Below are 20,286 nucleotides of genomic sequence, written 5' to 3' on the forward strand. Positions count from 1 at the left end.
TTTCTACCAATTAAGTTGTTCAAATGGTTTCATACGAAAACCCAAAACATAGATTTTAAAAAAAAGGCAATGTTTAAAGACCCTTCTCATCTCGAACCAAAAGCATTTAAATCAAATCATGATCATGGCGTCATTTCGAATGTTTCTTTGTTGAAGTTATTTTGTCATTATTAAATAAAGAGTCTTTCTTTTATTTCAGACATCCTGTATAACAGTTTTCATGTTTCTGAAAAAGAAAATAATATTGAAAGTTATAAATTAAGAGAGTATAAATTAAGGTCAGACAATTACAATACCTTCTCTAGTGAGCCTGATGGCGGTACATAATAGTGGCAGATTCGGGATAAGGCAGTCGAACTTCCCAAAATTGTGTGTAGTTGAAATCCAACATCATGACTTTATTCTTTTGCCATGCTGAGGAACTCTAATTAAAGCCTACATATTTACGGAAGGGTCGGGGGGTGTCTCACGGTAGGCCGCTCCGTGTCTGAAAATGCTTTCACCAAAATGTGTATCTGGTGTCTTTTTTTACACTAAAAACAGGGAATTTATTTTTCACATGACCCTCAATGTCGTGGGAAACCCCTTAAAACCAAGAAAACCCAAAATTTTTTAACAATAGAAAGGTTAAAACAATCCCCTAAGAAAAATTTCCAAACACAAACAAAATTGAAAAAAGTGTTCATAACCTTTTAATACTTACAAAAAACCATTATGGTAGATGGCAGGGAAAATTCCCAAACTTAAATAGAATTTAGGGTTAAACAGTATTTCCAAACTTTTAAAATATGTTTAATCATTCCTAGGGGTAATTGCCATGCTTGTTAATTTGTGTCTTTTGACAGCCTATCTATGGTATGCAGGCTTCATAACCTCCGATCTCCTCTCAAAATTTCATTTTGTTTAGTTTCACTCATTGTTTTCTTGTTTAGGGCACACACAAGTTTTAACCTGGGGGTAATATGCCGCTTTTCATAGAATGGCAATAACGTGTCACATTGACGGTTCCATTATAACCGCCATATGAACACATCCACAGATGTTAAAAAGTCTGAAGTGTACCAGTTCATGTTTAATGTGAATTCTGCTGAAGCCGGTGCTAGGAGGCGTGAACGGTAGCTTGCAGTTACCACTACCGTCCATGAACAGGTTTAGACAAACTGAGCCTGCAACATTTTCATGTTTCCCGTGTTGGACTTTTTCTTTTTTCTCTATTTTATTACTAATAGGCATTATTATAATGTGTAATGAAATCAAGCAATAATCTTTCTTCTCTCATTACAATTCGATAAAAGTTCGTGAAAACAGTCCTTACTTAGGACATTACTTATTCTGCAAAAAGTCTCAATCTGAAACTTAAAGTAAGAAAAATAGCAAACTAAAAACTTTTCTGCTGAAGAAAAAAAGTAATACAACCTTTCAAGAATGTATTAAATAGAAAGGTATGAGTTATTTCATAAAGATAATGGATACACGAACTTTGTTTGAAATTTGGCAAGTATCTAAACTGTAACAGAAATCTGGGTATAAACTGTAACAAAATTGGATCAAAGTCGCTAGGTCTATGCTGTAACCCTTCAAAATTAACCTCGCTCTATACTGTAACATTGTTTATTTTTTCAAAACGCATTTTACCAACAGGAAAATAGGTTCAACTGGTCATTTACTATAATAAACGTTTCTGAACATAAAGGACTAACGTTTTGTAGATTTACTTTATCTAGGCATGCTTAGATAATATCGGAAAAGGACGAAAAATGCGTTGGTCTCTCGATTCAAATTTTTTAAAAACCGTCAAATCTGCACATTTATGAGACAATATAGCGATTAATCTGCGGTTGCAGGGTCTGAAGAAATATATGACTAGATACCGGATTCTTGTTCCTTACAAGCAAAGCACAAAAAACATTTTTTAAGAAACTACACTACTAGTAGTATGGACCTGAATAAAAATCACCTACCTCTCTTCCCATCTTGAAAATTCTATACTGTAACCCGAAAAACGCGATACTGTAACACGTTCCCTACGGTGACCTTGTCACGTGACAAAATGTGAACGAGCATGTTTCGATTCAGTTTGATTTGCCATCGCGATCATTGATGCAAAAGTCAAGCCAGATTGATAAAGAGATTCAGCATAGCCTCAAAGTTGAGAGCGAACCTTGCATTCTAGAGTTCGAGTCCTGGACATGGCGCATAATGAATTATTTTCTATTGCCTGTTGGTTGACGTCAGTGTTCCTAATGTGATTCGTTCTCAACTATTTGCAGAAATTGTCTGTTTTTCTTGAGAAAAAAAAAACAAAACACATTAAAAGTGTTGTTTGGTTATATGTTGGCACGTGGATGTTTTATTAAATGATGATGTTTCTGTTTAAGCATACCAATATCAATATAATCCGTGAAATCAATAAAAACTATAAGCAGGTTTTGATTTTGTTCGGAAAATCTTTTTATTTTTTTTTATTTTTTAGCTTGGGGTTTGTTTTTTCAAAACGAAGTTTAAAAAGGTATTTTTCAAGTAAAGGGAAGGTATGCCCGGGGGTACCCCTGGACTACCGGGGCATGTCACTTGGCCCCCCGGTATAAATATAATTTAATTTTTAAAAAGGAAAAGTCCAAAAAGTTGTAAATTTTCATATTTTTATTTGAATTATAACCATTTGTTTGCTATATCCAAAAACCGGAAAAAAAATTTAGGATTGGGGGTTTTATATTGCAAATTTAACCCTTTAAAACTGGCCCCATAATAACCCCGTTAAAAATATCTGTATAGAATAAACAATCTATTCAATTGTTTGCAGTGACTTTTCGATTTTGTATCACTTAAAGCTGGAAAATCGCCATTTGACCTCTACATTGTTGTTGAACACAACAACAACAATAACAACAACAACAACACACATCATCATCAATAACAGCAACAGCAGCAGCATCAACGTCATCACTACCACTACCACCACCAACAACAACAAGAACAACAAAAACAACAACCTAAGATGGAACAAAATGGATATTTTTTAATAAAACTTTGAGACTAAATCCTTATTACGCATCAAGATTTATGTCAATTTTCACGAAATGAAATTTTGAATTGCTTCAAGTGTTGTTGATAGCAGTAAACATCAAATTAAGCTAGCTTTACGCACGTACAATTCGCATAAATTACCTAAATTGTGGCAACACATGCTAAATCAACGGTGTAAATATTTGGTGTGCGGTCAGAATTTTTTATGTAATATTAAAAGCTTTATCAAGCTTTTTACAAAATCTATTAAATCATTAGTAATAAAACTCTTGAAAAATATCCAACTCGCTTTTATTGCCAGTCGTTTTTATCACCAGGTCGGACACGACTTATGACAGACAGTAGGAATTATGATACATTTGCTTTTCTACTGTCAGTTGTTTTATAACCAGATCTGGCGTAAAGTAGGGATTATGTTACATTTGCTTTTTTATTGTCAGTTGTTTTTATTACCAGGTCTAACACGACTTATGACATAGAGTAGGGATTATGATACATTTGTCGCTTTTATTGTCAGTTGTTTTTATTACCAGGTCTGACACGACTAATGGCAAAAAGTAGAAATTATGATACATTGTCAGTTGTTTTATAACCAGGTCTTACACAAGTAATGGGGAAAGTAGGGGATATGATATAAAGGTGCTTTTCTTGTCAGTTATTTTTATTACCAGGTTTGACACGAACCATTATTTGGGAAAAAGTTTGGGCAAATTTATACATTGTTTGCTTTTTATTGTTCCCGGGGTTTTTTTTACCAAATCTAAAAACAACTTATGACAGAAAGGGAGAAATTATGAATACAAATTTTTTTTGCTTTAAATTTAAAAGTTTTTTTTTAAAGAAAAGGTTTGAAAAAAACGGGGGGGGCCCCTTATTTGGCGGAAAATTTGGGAAATAATAACATTAGGGCTGGGATGGAAAAGGTGGAGAGATGTTGCAAAAGGTGAAATGAAACAGTTGTATGAAGAATTTGTGGAACTTTCCAACGAAGGCGTGAGAGGTTCGTCTATAACATTTTCTTATCATTTTCTTTTAAATCACAACACTCATCTTTGAAATATTTTTTTCCATGATTTATCTTAGGATTTCTGCTGAGTCAAATTTTCTCTCTCGAGTTTCTTAAGGACCTTTTGCGAGGCTCACAATTATCTTCCGGATAACTTCAGCAGTGTAACCTGGTACTGAAAAATTAGTCGAAATTCATTAAAACAAGCAGACGAGAGATCAGATTAATCCTCGACAGCGTTTCAAACAAACACACCGTGATAAAAGTTAAATATGCAACAAATTAAACTTTGAATGTTTTGTTAATTTCTCACGAATTTTAAATCTCTGAAACTTGATCTGCTAAAATAAAAAAGGGGGACACAAGAGATTTAGTCAAACTCTCGTACGTATTTTGGCGACTTTTTAACTGGCCCAAACAGGACACTGTACATATTATCCCCTTTCTGTATGTGAGAAGTTAGCAGTGAAGAGTGAGCTAAGCAAAAAGGCATTTCAATTTATATAGGGAAGGTAATGATCTGCTGTAATGCTCAGCTGTTTTGGGCATCTAGCAGGGCATTCCTAAATATAGTGTAAAAATGCTCTGCTGGAATTGCTAAGCTGGCTAGGCAATCTAGCAGGCCATTCCTAAATATAGTGAAAAAATGGCCCTGCTGGAAATGCTAAAGCTGGCTAGGCAATCTAGCCAGAGCATTACTAAATATAGTGTAAAAATGCACTTTGCTGGAATGCTAAGCTGGGTAGGCAATCTAGCAGGACATTTCCCTAAATATAGTGTAAAAAATTGCTCTGCTGGAATGCTAAGCTGGCAAGCGCAATCTAGCAGAGCATTACTAAAATATAGTGAACAAATGCTTTTCTGGAATGCTTTTTAGCTGGCTGGGGCAATCTAGCAGAGGCATTACTAAAATATAGTGTAAAAATGCTCTGCTCGAATGCTAACTGGCTAGGCAATCTAGCAGGGCATTTCTAAAATATAAAGTGTAAAAATGCTCTGGTGGAATGCTAGCTGCTAGGCAATCTAGCAGAGCATTACGAAATATAGTGTAAAAATGCCTCTGCTGGAATGCTAAGCTGGCTAGGCAATCTAGCAGGGCACTTACTAAATAAAGTGTTAAAATGCTCTGCAGAATGCTCCAGTTGGCTAGGCACTATCAGCAGAGCATTCCTTAATATAGTGAAAAAAAATGCTCTGCTGGGAATGCTCAGCTGGCTTTAGGCAATCTAGCAGAGCATTACTAGATATAGTGTAAAAATGCTCTGCTGGAATGCTCAGCTGGCTAGGCACATAGCAGAGCATTACTTAATATAGTGAAAAAATGCTCTGGTGGATATGCTCAGCTGGCTAGGCAATCTAGCAGGGCTTACTTAAATATGGTGTAAAATTGCTCTGGTGGAATGCTAAGCTGGCTAGGCAAATCTAGCAGAGGCATTTCCCACAATATAGTAAAAAATGCTCTGGTGGAATGCTCAGTTGGCAGAATGATTCTGAGTTTCAGGATTTATTGTTGCCAAATTTTTATTGACATTTCGACTTCTAGGCAATTCTGAGGCACTCGCAGACTTTCAGGAATTTTCGGTGCCAATAGAAATTAATGATCATTTTTTGACTTCTAAGGACCGTAAAGAGACTATTTCATTGTCCTGCGACTTTTTGAAAAGGACACTCGCAGACTTTCTAGGAATTTTGGTGCCAATGCGCTGATATTGACAATTAAGACTTCTAGGGACCCTCAAGAGTCCATTTTTGGTCGGTCTGCGACTAGATTCTTGGACACTCACAGACTTTCAGGAATGGTTTTGGGGCCAAATGGAAATATAATCATATTTTTGACTTTCTAAGGGACCTTTAAGAGTCCATTGCATTGGCCTGCAGCGTATTGTTGGACACTCGCAGACTTTCAGGAAAGATTTTGGTTGCCAAATAGAGATGATGGTAATTTTTACTTCAAGGGACCCGCCAGAGTTCCATTTTTTTGATGGTCTGACGACTGATTCTGGGACATTCCGCAGGGACTTTCAGGAATCTACTGGTGCCAACTGGAGATAAATGACATTTTTGACTTTCTAGTGACCCAGCCAGAGTTTCATTTCGCTGGTCTGCGACTGATTTTGGGACACTATGCAGACTTTCAGAATTATGATGCCAAATGGAGAGATAATGACATTTCTTACTTTTTAGGGAACCGACCAAGAGTAACATTTCTCGGGTCTGCGATGATTCCTTGAGACTCGCAGACTTTCAGATGTTTTTAGTGCGCATTGTCAGATCATGACTTTTTTACTTTTAAAGGACCCTTAGTCATAAGCAGAGCATTTTTTACCCTAAAATGTCATTACTCTGCATGGGTAGCACCAAAAATCCTGAAAGTCTGCCAAGTGCCAAATAATCGTCGCAGACCAACGAAATAGACTCCTGGCATGGTCAATAATGTCATTGAAATTGTAATTATCTCTATTGGCACCAACAATTCCTTGAAAGTCTATGACTGTCCAAGATTAAGTCGCAGACCAAAAAAATGGATTCCTGGATGGTCCCTAGAAGTAAAAAATGTCATTATCTGCCTTGACATCAAAAATTCCTGAAAGTCTGTGAGTGCCTCAGAATCAGTCGTAGACCAAAAAATGGATTCAGAACAGGTCCCAATAAGTCAGAAATATCATTTTCTGCATTGACACCAAAAATTCCTGAAAGTCTGCGGAGTGACTCAGAATCAGTCGCAGACCAACGAAATAGACTCAGGAGGGTCCCTTTTGAAGTAAAAATGTCATTATCTCCATTGGCACGAACATTTCTGAAAGTCTGCGAGTGTTCCAGAAACATTCGCAGACCAACGAAATGGACTCTGGATGGTCCTAAAAATTCACAAATGTCATTATCTGCATTAACACCAAAAATTTCTGAAAGTCTTCGATCGTCCTAGAATCAGTCGGAGACCAAAGAAATGGACACTTGAGGGTCCCGTAGAAGTCAAAAATGTCATTATCTGCATTGGCACTAATATTTCAGAAAGTCTACGAGTGCCAAATAATCAGTTGCAGACCAACGAAATTTATACTTTATTTAAGAATGCCCTGCTAGTTTTCCTAGAACCAGCTCAGCATTCCGGCCAGAACCCTATTTACATCACTAATTTTCAGAATGCTTTGCTGGATTGCCTAGCCAGCTGAGCATTTTTAACACTATACTTTAGGAATGCCCCTGCTAGATTGCTTAGCTAGCTGAGCATACCAGCAGAGCATTTTTCGCACTATATTTTGGAAGCTCTGCTAGATGCTTAGCCAGCTGAGCTTGCCAAGCAGAACATTTTTACACTATATTTAGGAAATGCTCTGCTGGATTGCCTAGCCAGCTGAGCATTTTTAACACTATATTTAGGAATGCCCTTCTAGATTGCCTAGCCAGCTGAGCAATTCAGCAGAGCATTTTTACACATATATTTGGAATGACCCGCTAGATTGCTTAGCCAGCTGAGCATAACAGCTAAGCATTTTTACACTATATTTTAGGAATGCCCTGCTAGATTGCCTAGCCAGCTGAGCATACCAGCAAAATCATGTTTACACTGTTTGAAATGCCCCGCTAGATTTGCTTACCAAGCTGAGCATAACAGCAGAGCATTTTTAACACTTTATTTTGGAATGTCCCGATAGATTGCTTAGCCTGCTGAGCATAACAGCAGAGCATTTTTACACTATATTTTGGAATGCCCGCTAGATTGCTTAGCCAGCTGAGCATAAACAGCAGAGCATTTTTACACTATATTTTGGAAATGCCCCGCTAGATTGCCTAGCCCAGCTGAGCATAAACAGCAGAGGCATTTTTACACTATATTTTGAAAATGCCCCCGCTAGATTGCTTAGCCACAGCTGAGCATAACAGCAGAAGCTTTGGTACACTATGCTAGTATTTTGGAATGCCCCGCTAGAATTGCTTAGGCCAGCTTAGTATAACAGCAGAGTATTTTTTACACTATATTTAGGAATGCCCGCTAGATTGCCTAGACAGCTGAGGGCATACCAGCTGAGCATTTTTTACACTATATTTTTGGAATGCCCCGCTAGATTGCCCTAGCCAGCTGAGCATAACAGCAGAAGCAAATTTTTACACATAAATTTTGAAAATGCCCCGGGCTAAGATTGCTTTAGCCAGCTTGAGGCATAACAGAAGAGCTTTGTAAACACTAATGCTAAAGTATTTTTGGAAAATGCCCCGCTAGATTGCTTAGCCAGCTTAGTATAACAGCAAGAGTAATTTTTTACACTATAAAAATTTTGGAACGGGCCCCGGGCTAGATTGCTTTTTACCCAGCTGAGCATACCTGAGAGAAAGGGGCATTTCTTAGCACTTTCAATTTTGGAAATGCTCGGCTTAAGATTGCTTACCCAAGCTGTTGCATAACAGGGCAGAATCATTGATTTCCCTATATAAATCGTAATGCCTTTTTGCTTTTGGCTCACTGTTTAACTGCTAAACTTCTCACATAACCCCCTTTCTATGCTAACAGGTACATAAAACTTTTAAATCCTCATTTAAAATGGTGATTGAACTAAATTTAAATTTGATACTTCTTTCGGGCTCTTTTACCTCCATTATTAACGTATTATAGTTTAAAAAGACTTTTTGAGTATACGGTGTAAGTCGACTGTCTTCAGCGTCTAATTTATCTCGTAAGTTAAATACCATTTTGTTATTTTTACGAAATTTTCACATATTCAAATTGAAGTGTTATCGTCAAAAAATCAGTGCACAATGCCAACAGACAAGTTGCTTTGTCTGAAAATAGGCTGATCATTTATTGAACAGTTTAACAGTAAACGATTTCAACTTAACGTAGAATTCATGCGTAAAATGGTATTGACTGAAGGCCAACCCCCCCCCCCCCACACACACACACAAAACAACAACCAACCAACGAACAAAAAAACAACATAATAATTATAAAAGACAAATTACCCCCCCCCCCAACTAAAAAAGAAGGAAAAAAGAAAAGATAATGATAAAAAAGACAAAACAAAAAAAAAAACGATAAAAAAAACAACCAAAAATCCAAAAGAACAAAAAAAAAAAAAAAAAAAAAAAAAAAGAAACCAAAAAAAAACCAACAACAACAAAAACAACAACAAAAACAAACAAACAAAAACAAGATATCTTTGTGGTAGAAACGAATCTGCAAGTTGTGTGGTTTAATTTTTGTCATATTAAAATATCTTATAAGAGATTGTAAATCATGTACTGCCAACATGTTTTGTACAACGGTATCACAATTAAACTGATATGAAAATAAAAACACATTTGAAGTTGTTTAATTTGAAAATGTTGTTCTCACCGAAATCATCCTGATGACACGAACATAAAAAAAGTGTATCATTTATTGCGAGCCTGTAAAATTCTATGTATACTGAGTACTACTTTCTATCACAGTATGATTTATTGCATCCTTATTTCAACTTTTATCATTGCTTGTGAGCGCAGGATATAGACGCGTTTAACCACTGTGAATTTGTCAATCAATATAGTAAAAATACAAATGTATATTTAAAAAAAGAAGAAGACATCCCGTTTACAGCAGACGGGACGAATCATTTGTACATTGTATCACAATTGTACTATGACCTATAACCAATTAACTATGACGTATCGCCATTTTTCCATAACGATTCGCCATTTTACTGTGTGACGCATCGCCATTTTATTAAGACGAATCACCATTTTACTATATGACGTATCGCCATTTTACTATATGACGTACCGATGTTTTACTATGACGTATTGCCACTCTACTATCTGACTTATCGACACTCTACTATCTGACTTATCGCCATTTTACTATCTGACGTATCGCCATTTTACTATATGACAAATCGTCATTTTACTATGACATATTGCCATTTTATTATGACGTATTGCCATTTTACTATATGACGTAACACCGTTTTACTATATGACATATCGTCATTATTTTATGACATATTGCCATTTTACTATGAAATCGCCATTTTACTATTTGACTTATCGCTATTTTAACTGTGAAATCGCCATTTTACTATATGGCTTATCGCTATTTTAACTATGACATCGCCATTTTACTATGACATATTGCCATTTTACAAGAACATCGTTTTCAATTGAGTAACATTAACCATAATCCTACCATTTGTTATATTTGAACGACATACATTTTTGAAGCAGCACATCTCCAGGTTTAAAAACACCGCACACCAATTCTTCATACAGTATCTTTCTACGAATAATCCTGGGTAAAAGTTGAAAACGTTTACAATCAATTTATCAATAGATGATCAGCCTTATTTCAGACAGCAGTTTCTTTTGGCATCGTGCACTGATTTAGACGATAACACTTCATTTTGATATGTGAACATTTAAAAAAATAACAAAATGATATTTAACTTGGAGATAAATTGGAGTTTAAAGACATTCTACTTGAGGCATTGTCAATAAAATGTAATGCATTAACAATTAAGATAAATAATGTAAAACTCGTTATTTCAATGCACGTTTAACCTTTAACCTGTTGAGTTTGGAACAGTCCATTCGATGTTATAGGGATTTCATCAAAATACCAAAATACCCCCCCCCCCCCCCCCAAAAAAAAAGGAGCTACCAACAGTAAAGGGCAAGGTCAGACTCTACGGATATGCAGGCTGGCACGGCTATGTACTGTTGCCAAAGTTTAAGCCCCGGTTAATAATGCATTAAAAGTTTTCACCTCTGTTTTTGATATAAAGATTTTTTTTATTTGAATATAAACGATTCAATGACCTTGCAGACTATTTCCAGGATATTTTTATTATGTTTTTTGGTAGGTTATCTCCTCTACCGATATATAAATGGGAAACTGCGATTATTGTCAGAATATTGTCAGATTATTGTCAGTAAAGATTGATTACTGTAGATAATAGTGCTGAAATAAATCGACTAATCGAAATAATATCACAGAGCTGTTAAGATTATGTCAGCAAAAAATGCTGAGCTATTTAGAAATACAGAAATACACGTTTAAGAAAAAATGTGTACATTTTACATTCCACCTGTACAGGTTTTTCCTTTCTGTGTGAATTTATATTTCAGTATCAGCGTTATTGTCAATTGCACTATTTAAAGTAAAAATGTACTCTCTAACGGTATATTAACTTATATAAGGCGAATGCCTACTTTCAAAGGCACACACATTATGCCTCAGAAACAAAAACATTTTTACTTCTTTAAAAAGGGCAAACATTCAATTTATAATGTTTAAATAATGGTTTTAGTGAATGTTAGATGCTTGCTACCTGAAGAAAGTAGCGATATATGTGAAATAAGTTGTCATAAAAGTAGTAGCAAAATGTAAGCAAAATAGTATTTTGAACTCCATACAAAATACAAAAATCACTATAACTCTACTTTTTGCCAAAAAGCAACAGATGACAAAGATCGATTAAGGTAACTGGCCAAAGAGTAACATTTTGGATGCTATAAAAGTTTAACAAAATTAAACCACATTTGAGAAATATTAAAGCATATCTGGGGCATAATGGGCCTTTTAAGCTACAAAAACCTGCGGGTAAGGTTATTCTATGCAAAAAAGTATTTCAGTAAGTTGTATCTGTATTTTTAGACAGTACATTTTTATTTTAGACATTCTCAGAAATGAATATTTTTTCCTTCCTAAGAAAGGGCAAACATATATGAGCCGCGTCACGACAAAACCAACATAATGGGTTTGCGACCAGCATGGATCCAGACCAGCCTGCGCATCCGCGCAGTCTGATCAGGATCCATGCTGTTTGCTTACCAACCCTATTACAAGTAGAGAAACTGATAGCGAACAGCATGGATCCTGATCAGACTGCGCGGATGCGCAGGCTGGTCTGGATCCATGCTGGTCGCAAACCCATTATGTTGGTTTTGTCATGACGCGGCTCATATGTACTATACAACGGATTGAGAACATGTAAGATGCTTATCACCTGAAAGAAATAGCATTGAATGTGAAATAATCTGTAATAAAGGTAGCACGTAATGTAAGCAAAAATTTTGACTTCCATACATAATTACACAATCACATTAAATGTACTTATTGCAAAAAATCTATAAGATGCAAATGATGACTACGATACGTTTACAGTCATTTAGTAACCTTTTTGGAAACTTAACAAAACTAAAAAAAAATCTCATTTTTTGAAGAATAAAAATAATTGCGTTTTTAAGGTTTAATGGTCCTTTAAGAAAATTTGTTGATTTAATCCATACATTTTAGTATGATTAAAATGCATGTGTATGTACATATTTTTAAGAACTCCACTCCCAAACAATCTGAAAATGTTTGTTGCAGCACTACGTGGTTTTGCTGCATTTTGGGTTGGTCTTTTTCCCATCTAAACACTAAATATACTCAAAGACCCGATTGTCTCGAAAAGACGGTATTGATTACAATCCAGACAAAGGGCGATTTGTCTACGTGTATCAGCGGTATAAAAGGCAAACCCACAAACAGGATGTACTGTAGAAAATGCAAGATGTACTGTAAGTAACGAAAATAATAATATATAGATAAGTAAATAATACCGAAACACAAGTAAACAAACCCGAAGTAGCTTCTCATTTATCGTTCTTCAACATTTCAATTGCGGTTTATAAATTCTCGAGTTATTTTCTTTTTGATCTTGGTGATTTTCATAATTTAGAAAATGATATTTCATTATGTTTAAGCGAAATATAAGTATCGGTAATTATTAATACTTAAAGACCGAAAAGCAAGTTCGAGAATTTCGTGCAAGGAATGAACAAAATGAACTTGCTATCGTTTTATCTTATGATACGTGTTAGGTAGGAGTAATTGATGTTTACTTTTGTTGTAAGGAATCAAACGTTAAGAATGCATTGTTTTGGAGAAGAAAAAAATCGTTTAAAATCAAAACGTGGGTTTGCTAGTAACATAACATTTCATTGAATAAATCAACCTTTCAAATATAGATATGTATCCGCAGTAATATCTACCTTTCCTAAAAGGTAACCCTGTTCATTTGAAAGGTTGATTTATTTAATGAAACGTTGTGTTATATACGAGTTCTGTATTGTTTGAGCTTTGCACGTTAAAGGTATTCTGACAACAAAAGTATTGACTGTGATATCTTATTTTTTAAGAATTGTCATACCATGCCACTTTTCGTGTATCTAAATGATCGCATAAAAAGCAAACAAAATCAAAAGCATTAAAAATATAGGAAAATGCCGCTCATACAGACGATTGTTTATCCCTTCTTTAACTTCATGTTCTTGATGTGGTTTTTGAAAAAAAATATTGTATATGTATAAAGTAAAAAAAAAATGAAATAGTACGGAGACTTATTTAGGCCATGTGCAGCATATTCGTGGGGCAGGTCCAACAAGTGAAAGATTAAAAACAACTAAAATGTGGAAGTCATGTTTTACTGTGTTTTTGACCGTTCGTTTTTACGTCCTTTGCCTATCCGACTTGAACATGAATGTGACCCTACATATTAAGAGAAAAAATCAACCAAAAAAAAAAAAAAAAAAAAAAAAAAAAGCAGACAAAAATAACTGAATACAATTGAACTCATCATCAACAGCAACAGCAAACTGTGCATGTCCCAAATCCGCTACCATAGTGCAGTGAGTAATTAAGTCTTACTAAGTGCACAATTTAGAAATTTATTAGAAATAGACTTAATTGGTTCTTAATAACATATCTTATAATGTTTTATTTTATTACATCTTAACTTTTCCAATTAATTTTATGAATAAATTGCTCTTTTTCTAATAGGTTCAAAACGAACGTTTTAAATTTTCAGGAGCGATTTATCTACTTTGAATATGTTAGATTTAGTATCACTTTCAACAGTTCAGAGTCCAAAAGTAATATTTTCAGATTGTATTTATATTAACCGAATCAGGGAAATGTGCCCTTCAATACACTTGCCCCACTCCCGTCTAAAAATGCATCCTTGGACAACTGACACAAGGAAAAAAGTAGAGATGGGCAAACGTCTAGTGATATATTTATAAAAGGCAGAGGCAAATGTCTTATGTTTAGCATATAATACATGAAATTAAAAGATATAATTATGAGTGGTTTGAAATGACTCACATCTGAATGATTTTTTTTTCGATATTACACAGCCATTATTGTTTCTTTTTTTGCAAACAAAATTACGTCGTTGAAATACATGGCATTCCTTTTTGTTTTAATGTTATGTTGTCAATTTAAAAAGGCACGTATATTTAGTGTAAAAATTTCAAGAATGACTGAAATAAATAGATAAATAGATTAAAACGAAAGTGTTACGAAAGGAACAATATACAGTTCGACCTTTGCAGTGCAATGTACTTTTTATTGGGAGTCAAAGTTTATGTGTTTGTTGTAGAAAAGTGTTGTTCTAATAAGGGTCTTACTTTAGGAAGATCTGATACTGTCTTTTATAAAGAGGCTAATGCTCCAGAGAGGGTCGTTTAACAAAGGTGATTTTGTAGTGCTCCTTATTTAAGAACGTTTAACAACCATTTTTCTTTTGAAGTATTATTTCATGTTTGCTGCGTAAATTACAATAGAAATTTGTGAAAAAATCTCTGTAAAATGTGATGTTTAAAGTGTGGAATCATGTTACATTTTACAGTGGCACAGAGCGACCGATATTTTTTCAACTACCACGTGTGCACGTATGATCTACAAAGTGCATACTTGTTAAATTTTTCGTGCGCACGTGTCAGACTATTATATTTTACTACTAATAATAAAAAAATCACGTTGTCCCCTCTGTAATAATTTGCTTAACCTATCAATAAAAATCATTGCGTAATTAACAAAGGCTAAACCCTAAAAAATACCAATGGTTATGTAACATACGTACGGTGGCACAAAGGTGACATGTGTGTTTTTTTATTTATCTCGTGCGCAAGACATACGATAAATTCTGATCAACGAATAAATGACGGTAACATTTAAAAACGAAAAGAAAAAAAGCTCTGGGAACCTTTAATCTTAATTTTACTTCTGAGAAAAACATAAATTAGAAAACCTGATAATTGTCAGCGAAGATTAATTGCTTGTGATTTAAAAGTCGAAATAAATCTTCTTATCAAAATGATATCGTAACATTTTGAGATTAAACCATCAGGGAGCTAACATATTAAACGTAAGCAGACACAAACTATGATGTTAAAAATCTGCGAAATCTGGGCGTAAATCTTGCACGGGTTTTTCATGATTATTGACTAGAATTTGAAAAAAGCAGTAAATTATAAATATTTTCACATTACGTATATATAGTTCGCGCCTAAGAACAAGGAGAAATATTTCTTTGTTTCTGGGTGCGGCGACTGTAAGGTCACTAGAACCGGAAGTTCTGTAAGGGGCTATAGCAGTCTACCGTCGTACGGAGTCAGAAATTAGCACGTAATGTGAAATAATTTGTTAAACATGTAGCAAAAAGGAGTATTTTGACTTTCATACAAAATACTAAATCACTTTCTTTGTACTAATTGCCCCAGAAAAAGCAACAGAAGAAAAAGAATGTTCAGATAATTGACTAATGAGTAAGTTTTCGGAAATTTTAATAGTACACTAAAATAAACAAGTTTTTTTAGAAATAAAATTAAAAGCATTAATTCGGCATAATGGGCCTTTAAAATCAAATCAAGTATTAATTAAAGCTTGAATTGAGATCATATTTACATGCGTACATCATCTGCAGCTGCAATGCTCATTTGATGTAATCATGTAAGATAATAAAATTCTTATCCTTGGTGATCATCTTTATTATTAACAATGAAAATACATTTACAAAGGTTATGCAGTGAATATAAAATCGTTATAGCTCAGAGAAATAGAAATATTTCATTAAAATATCTGTTGCAATACCGAAACGGCTGTTACATAGATACATGTACAATGGATGTTTTTTTTATGTACATAAAGTTAGTTCCATATTTCGAATAAGGAATAAGGAATCAGTTCCTTATTCCTTTTTCGAATAAGGAAAAGGGAACTAGTTCCTGATTCCTTATTCAGGAATTAGGAACTGGTTCCCTATTCCTTATTCGACTTTAACATTTTTTTCCCAAAATATTTTTATGCTAATGCTTTATTTCATGATTTTAATGATTGATCCTGGCAATTCTAATGCAGATTTATCAAAAATAATTGCAACTGGTGTCTTTCTTTACGTATTTTCTTCTGTTCCTTATTCGGAGTTGAATAAGGAATAAGGAACTGGTTCCCTAGTCCTTATTCGACTTTAACATTTTTTTCAAAATAATTTATGCAGATTTTTTTATGCAATGATTTGAATGAGGTATAAGGAACGGGTTCATTTATCCTTGTTCGATTTGAATATTGTTTAAAAAAAGGTCGATGCGGGTGCTTTATTCTATGATTTTGATGATTGATGTGTGCATTTTCAACAGATTTGTGAAAGAAAGAACCGTTCTAGTTTTCTGATAATTTTATTTTTAATAAATACTAATTCTGCTGTTCCTTATTTAGATTTGAATAAGGAATCAGGAACTAGTTCCCTATTCCTTATTCGAAAAAGGAATAAGGAACTGATTCCTTATTCCTTATTCGAAAAAGGAAAAATGAATAAGGAATAGGGAACTAACTTTATGTACATGTTTTTTTTTAACCCTTACCCCGATTTTTATCTTAAATGGACTTGTCCGTCTTTCAATCTTGACAGAACCATTAATTATTTCACGAAACTTTTAAAAGTATATTTTGACTGAATAGCGAGCCGTGCAGATCAGATCATGATCAGACAGTACCGACTACCAGCTGGTCTTGGTCTGCACTGGTGGTATATGGTTTGAATCAGCGGAGACCTGCAGGCTTAGGGTTCAATAAATTTCATGAAGTACAACTTCGGTCACTCATACACACGTTTATGAATACTTACATAAAGAGAATTCTATGAGCTTTCACGTGACGTTGGTTCTGTAAACATTTGCAGATAAGCTTCAAAAAAAGAAATGAAATAAAAATATAACCTAATTAATTGGGTTTCTTTCCGGTACAGATGTTTTCTTTTAAACATTCATGCTAAATAGCCGCGTCCACAAACCAACATTTGTGCGTTGCGACTAGCATATCCAACGCCTGCGCATCCCGTGTTATCAGGGTCCATCTTGGGTTCCAACCCTTACAGAGAGAAACTGATATCGAACAGCATGGATCCTGATCAGACTGCGCGGATGCTGGTCGCAAACCCACTATGTTGGTTTTGTCGTGACGCGGCACAAATATATGTAATTTTCTTCCACAGATGGCGGACATAATGACACCGGCGAGTACTGGCGCAGCTGGTATGAGAGTGATACGTTTGAAGAGGACCTAAAGACACTGCTGGAAGAGTTAAAGCCCTTGTATAGCAAACTTCATGCATACGTACGGAAGAGGCTGAAGGAACATTACGGTCCCGAACATTTTCCTGCTAGTGGTCACATTCCAGCTCATCTCTTTGGTAACTTAACTTGTTTCATCATTAATATCATCATCATCATCATCATCACTTCAGAAAAAATCATTTTATATGTTTTAAAATTGTTTTATTTAAAGTTTATTTACCCATAATCCATAAAATGAATTTGACATGCTTTGAAAAAAAATTTGGAACAGTATATTTAATGTTCAGGGGCTTCAATATCAAAACACATAAGAAATGAGCTACAGTATAGAGGCTGATCAGAATGCACAGATGTTCAGGCTGACCTGGCTGTATACTGGTGACAAAGGTTAAATGAGCCACGTCACGACATTACCAACATAGTGGGTTTGCGACCAGCATGGATCCAGACCAGCCTGCGCATCCGCACAGTCTGATCAGGATCCATGCTGTTCGCTATCCGTTTCTTTTCTTGTAATAGGGTTTATAAGCGAACAGCATGGATCCTGATCAGACTGCGCGGATGCGCAGACTGGTCTGGATCCATGCTGGTCGCAAACGCATTACGTTGGTTTTGTCGTGACGCGGCTCAAATCATATTTTGGACCTTGGTCCCAAATATATGTGTGACAGGTGGATATTAACGTCTAAATCAATCCCTGATATTACTGCACACCTCATTTCGAGGACAGAACTAGGCCAGTCGTATCTTATATAAACAGACTTAGCAGACGTATTGTTGGTTTTATTATTTTTGATATTTAATTCTATGTAACTAAACATAAAATAATTTCAACTGTTCCAATTTGACAAAAATGACACTGGCATTACGGATAAATATCAACTACCATGAACTTTATCAGAAAATTAGCTGAAAGTAAAGTATACAAACGTAATACTTCGCATGAAATATTTCGTACTCTGAACAACAAGGTATTTCTCCTCTTAAATGCCACCTGTGTTTATAATCGTATATCTAAATCTGTTTAGACGAGATTGGACTATAGATAAACATTTCTTAGCAGGTGTTTAACAATATATTAAAATTACAAAACACCTGCAGATCTACATTGTCATTTACTCACGAGATAGTTACGAAAATATTTAGAGCGATGTCCTGTTATGTGATTTAAAAAGCAACATGATTGTTTTAATTTTTTTGTAATTAAGATTTTGTGGGGTCCGAATAAATAAATACGCGAGACCATGGTACCAAAGAAGTGCTCAAGTATTATTTAAAAGACATATAATTTATTACATGAAAATAACAACTACTTATTGGAGCGGGGAGGGAACTGTGTGACTGTAAAGGCGAATTTTCGCAGTAAAACTATACCAATCATAACAACAATACACTTTGTGATTTCAATTTTTTTATTGTTAACAGAAAAGATAATCTAAACATTTTGCTTTCAATGGGCGTACCTTTATAACAATTTAGACTGGAGTCGATACGTTAATGGCCTGATCTTGTCGATAAAACATACTTGTTAGACAGAAACGGAGTGATTTACAGCTCATCAATTATTATACATACTATCGAGATGAGCTGATGAGTTCTTTCTGGAATGTTGTGTTATAAGTTTTAGAAAATGTTAAAAAAATGTATTGAATCAACTGTTCGAACCTGGTTTTCCTTCATGATTTAAACCTGGAAAGTCAACATATGGCTTTGGCAGTGCCGGTTTGACTTGCCCCGCCCACCGCCTTATAATAACTAAATAGAAATAAATAACTAACTAACTAAATAAATAAATAAATAAATAAAGAAAGAAAGAAAGAAAGAAAGAAAGAAAGAAAGAAAGAAAGAAAGCAAGAAAGAAAGAAAGAAAGAAAGAAAGAAAAAAAGAAAGAAAGAAAGAAAGAAAGAAAAAAGTCTGACATAAATAAAAACATAACAAAAAATCCTTACCCGGTACCGCCAACTTTTCTGTAATGAGCGTATTCATCTTAGAATTTGGAAATGTATAATGTTATTTCTAAGAATCATAAGATGAAAACATTTTACAGCAGACGACAATGTAGGGAGACACATGGCAGAAAAATGCACTTTCCGCTTAAGTTTTGCAGAAGAGCTCAAAATATCAGCGCTAAAATCAAACCGTTTGTCATCAGACGATAACAGTACTGCTTCCAATTGATGCGGTTGTCTCGTATCAATGAATGAAAGAAAAGTGTGTTTTATATACATGTATCAATATTTTTGTAGGGAACATGTGGGCTCAAAGTTGGATCAACTTGTATGATATGTTAGAGCCGTACCAAGGACGAGAAAGCATTGATATTACCCCGGTCCTCAAACAAAGGGTAAGTTTTCATCCTGTTATATTTATAAAACAGAAAGTAATAATATGAAATAAAAGTCACGTTATTAACACTTAGTCTGCTGGTTGTAGTTTATTCTTACCAAACGAAAAGTGTAGACCAAGATTAACCGTATGTATCATGTTACATAACTAGCCTTAAGTCTGCTATGCAACCAGTGCAAGACCAAGATCAGATGAAACTTTCACTAGAAATGTGAAATGGGTTTGACCAGAATGAAAAATAGGCATGGTCATTTAAGATATTTAGAGTTGGTAAGGGTGAAAAAGAAATAGTACACAACATTGAGTGCTTCATAAGATCATAGTGACCGATCAGTCAACCCGCCAACATTTGAAGGATCGAAGCCGGAGGCTGAGGTTCGGCTGACTGGGATGTCACTTACTATGCTATGAGGACGTGCTATTTCTTATATTATACCGCACTTTACTAATGCATATTGATAATCGTATTGTTAAAGTAACAAAATTTCTAGTAAACTGTACCAAAAACTGTTGGTATTGCATTATTTGCGGTAAGAAA

At 34.7% G+C, this 20,286-nt stretch overlaps 1 protein-coding gene across 1 annotated transcript; it reads left to right on the forward strand.

Annotated features, from left to right (window-relative positions):
* Window positions 1-3,933: 3,933 nt before the first annotated feature.
* Window positions 3,934-19,809, forward strand: LOC132735587 (angiotensin-converting enzyme-like). Its single transcript, XM_060722563.1, has 3 exons — window positions 3,934-4,027; window positions 17,320-17,517; window positions 19,649-19,809. Exons 1-3 carry the CDS (start codon window positions 3,976-3,978, stop codon window positions 19,792-19,794), a joined length of 396 nt encoding a protein of 131 aa, XP_060578546.1. The 5' UTR covers window positions 3,934-3,975; the 3' UTR covers window positions 19,795-19,809.
* The last annotated feature ends 477 nt before the right edge of the window (window positions 19,810-20,286 follow it).

The sequence above is a fragment of the Ruditapes philippinarum genome, unplaced genomic scaffold, assembly GCF_026571515.1.
Source record: "Ruditapes philippinarum isolate M1 unplaced genomic scaffold, ASM2657151v2 ctg1366_1_1_1_1, whole genome shotgun sequence".
NCBI lineage: Eukaryota > Metazoa > Mollusca > Bivalvia > Venerida > Veneridae > Ruditapes > Ruditapes philippinarum.

Coding starts and splice junctions, on each gene's coding strand:
- LOC132735587 (XM_060722563.1), top strand. CDS start 3,976: ATGAAACAGTTGTATGAAGAATTTGTGGAACTTTCCAACGAAGGCGTG. Junction 4,028..17,319: donor TTCCAACGAAGGCGTGAGAG/GTTCGTCTATAA, acceptor TTTCTTCCACAG/ATGGCGGACATAATGACACC. Junction 17,518..19,648: donor CATTCCAGCTCATCTCTTTG/GTAACTTAACTT, acceptor ATATTTTTGTAG/GGAACATGTGGGCTCAAAGT.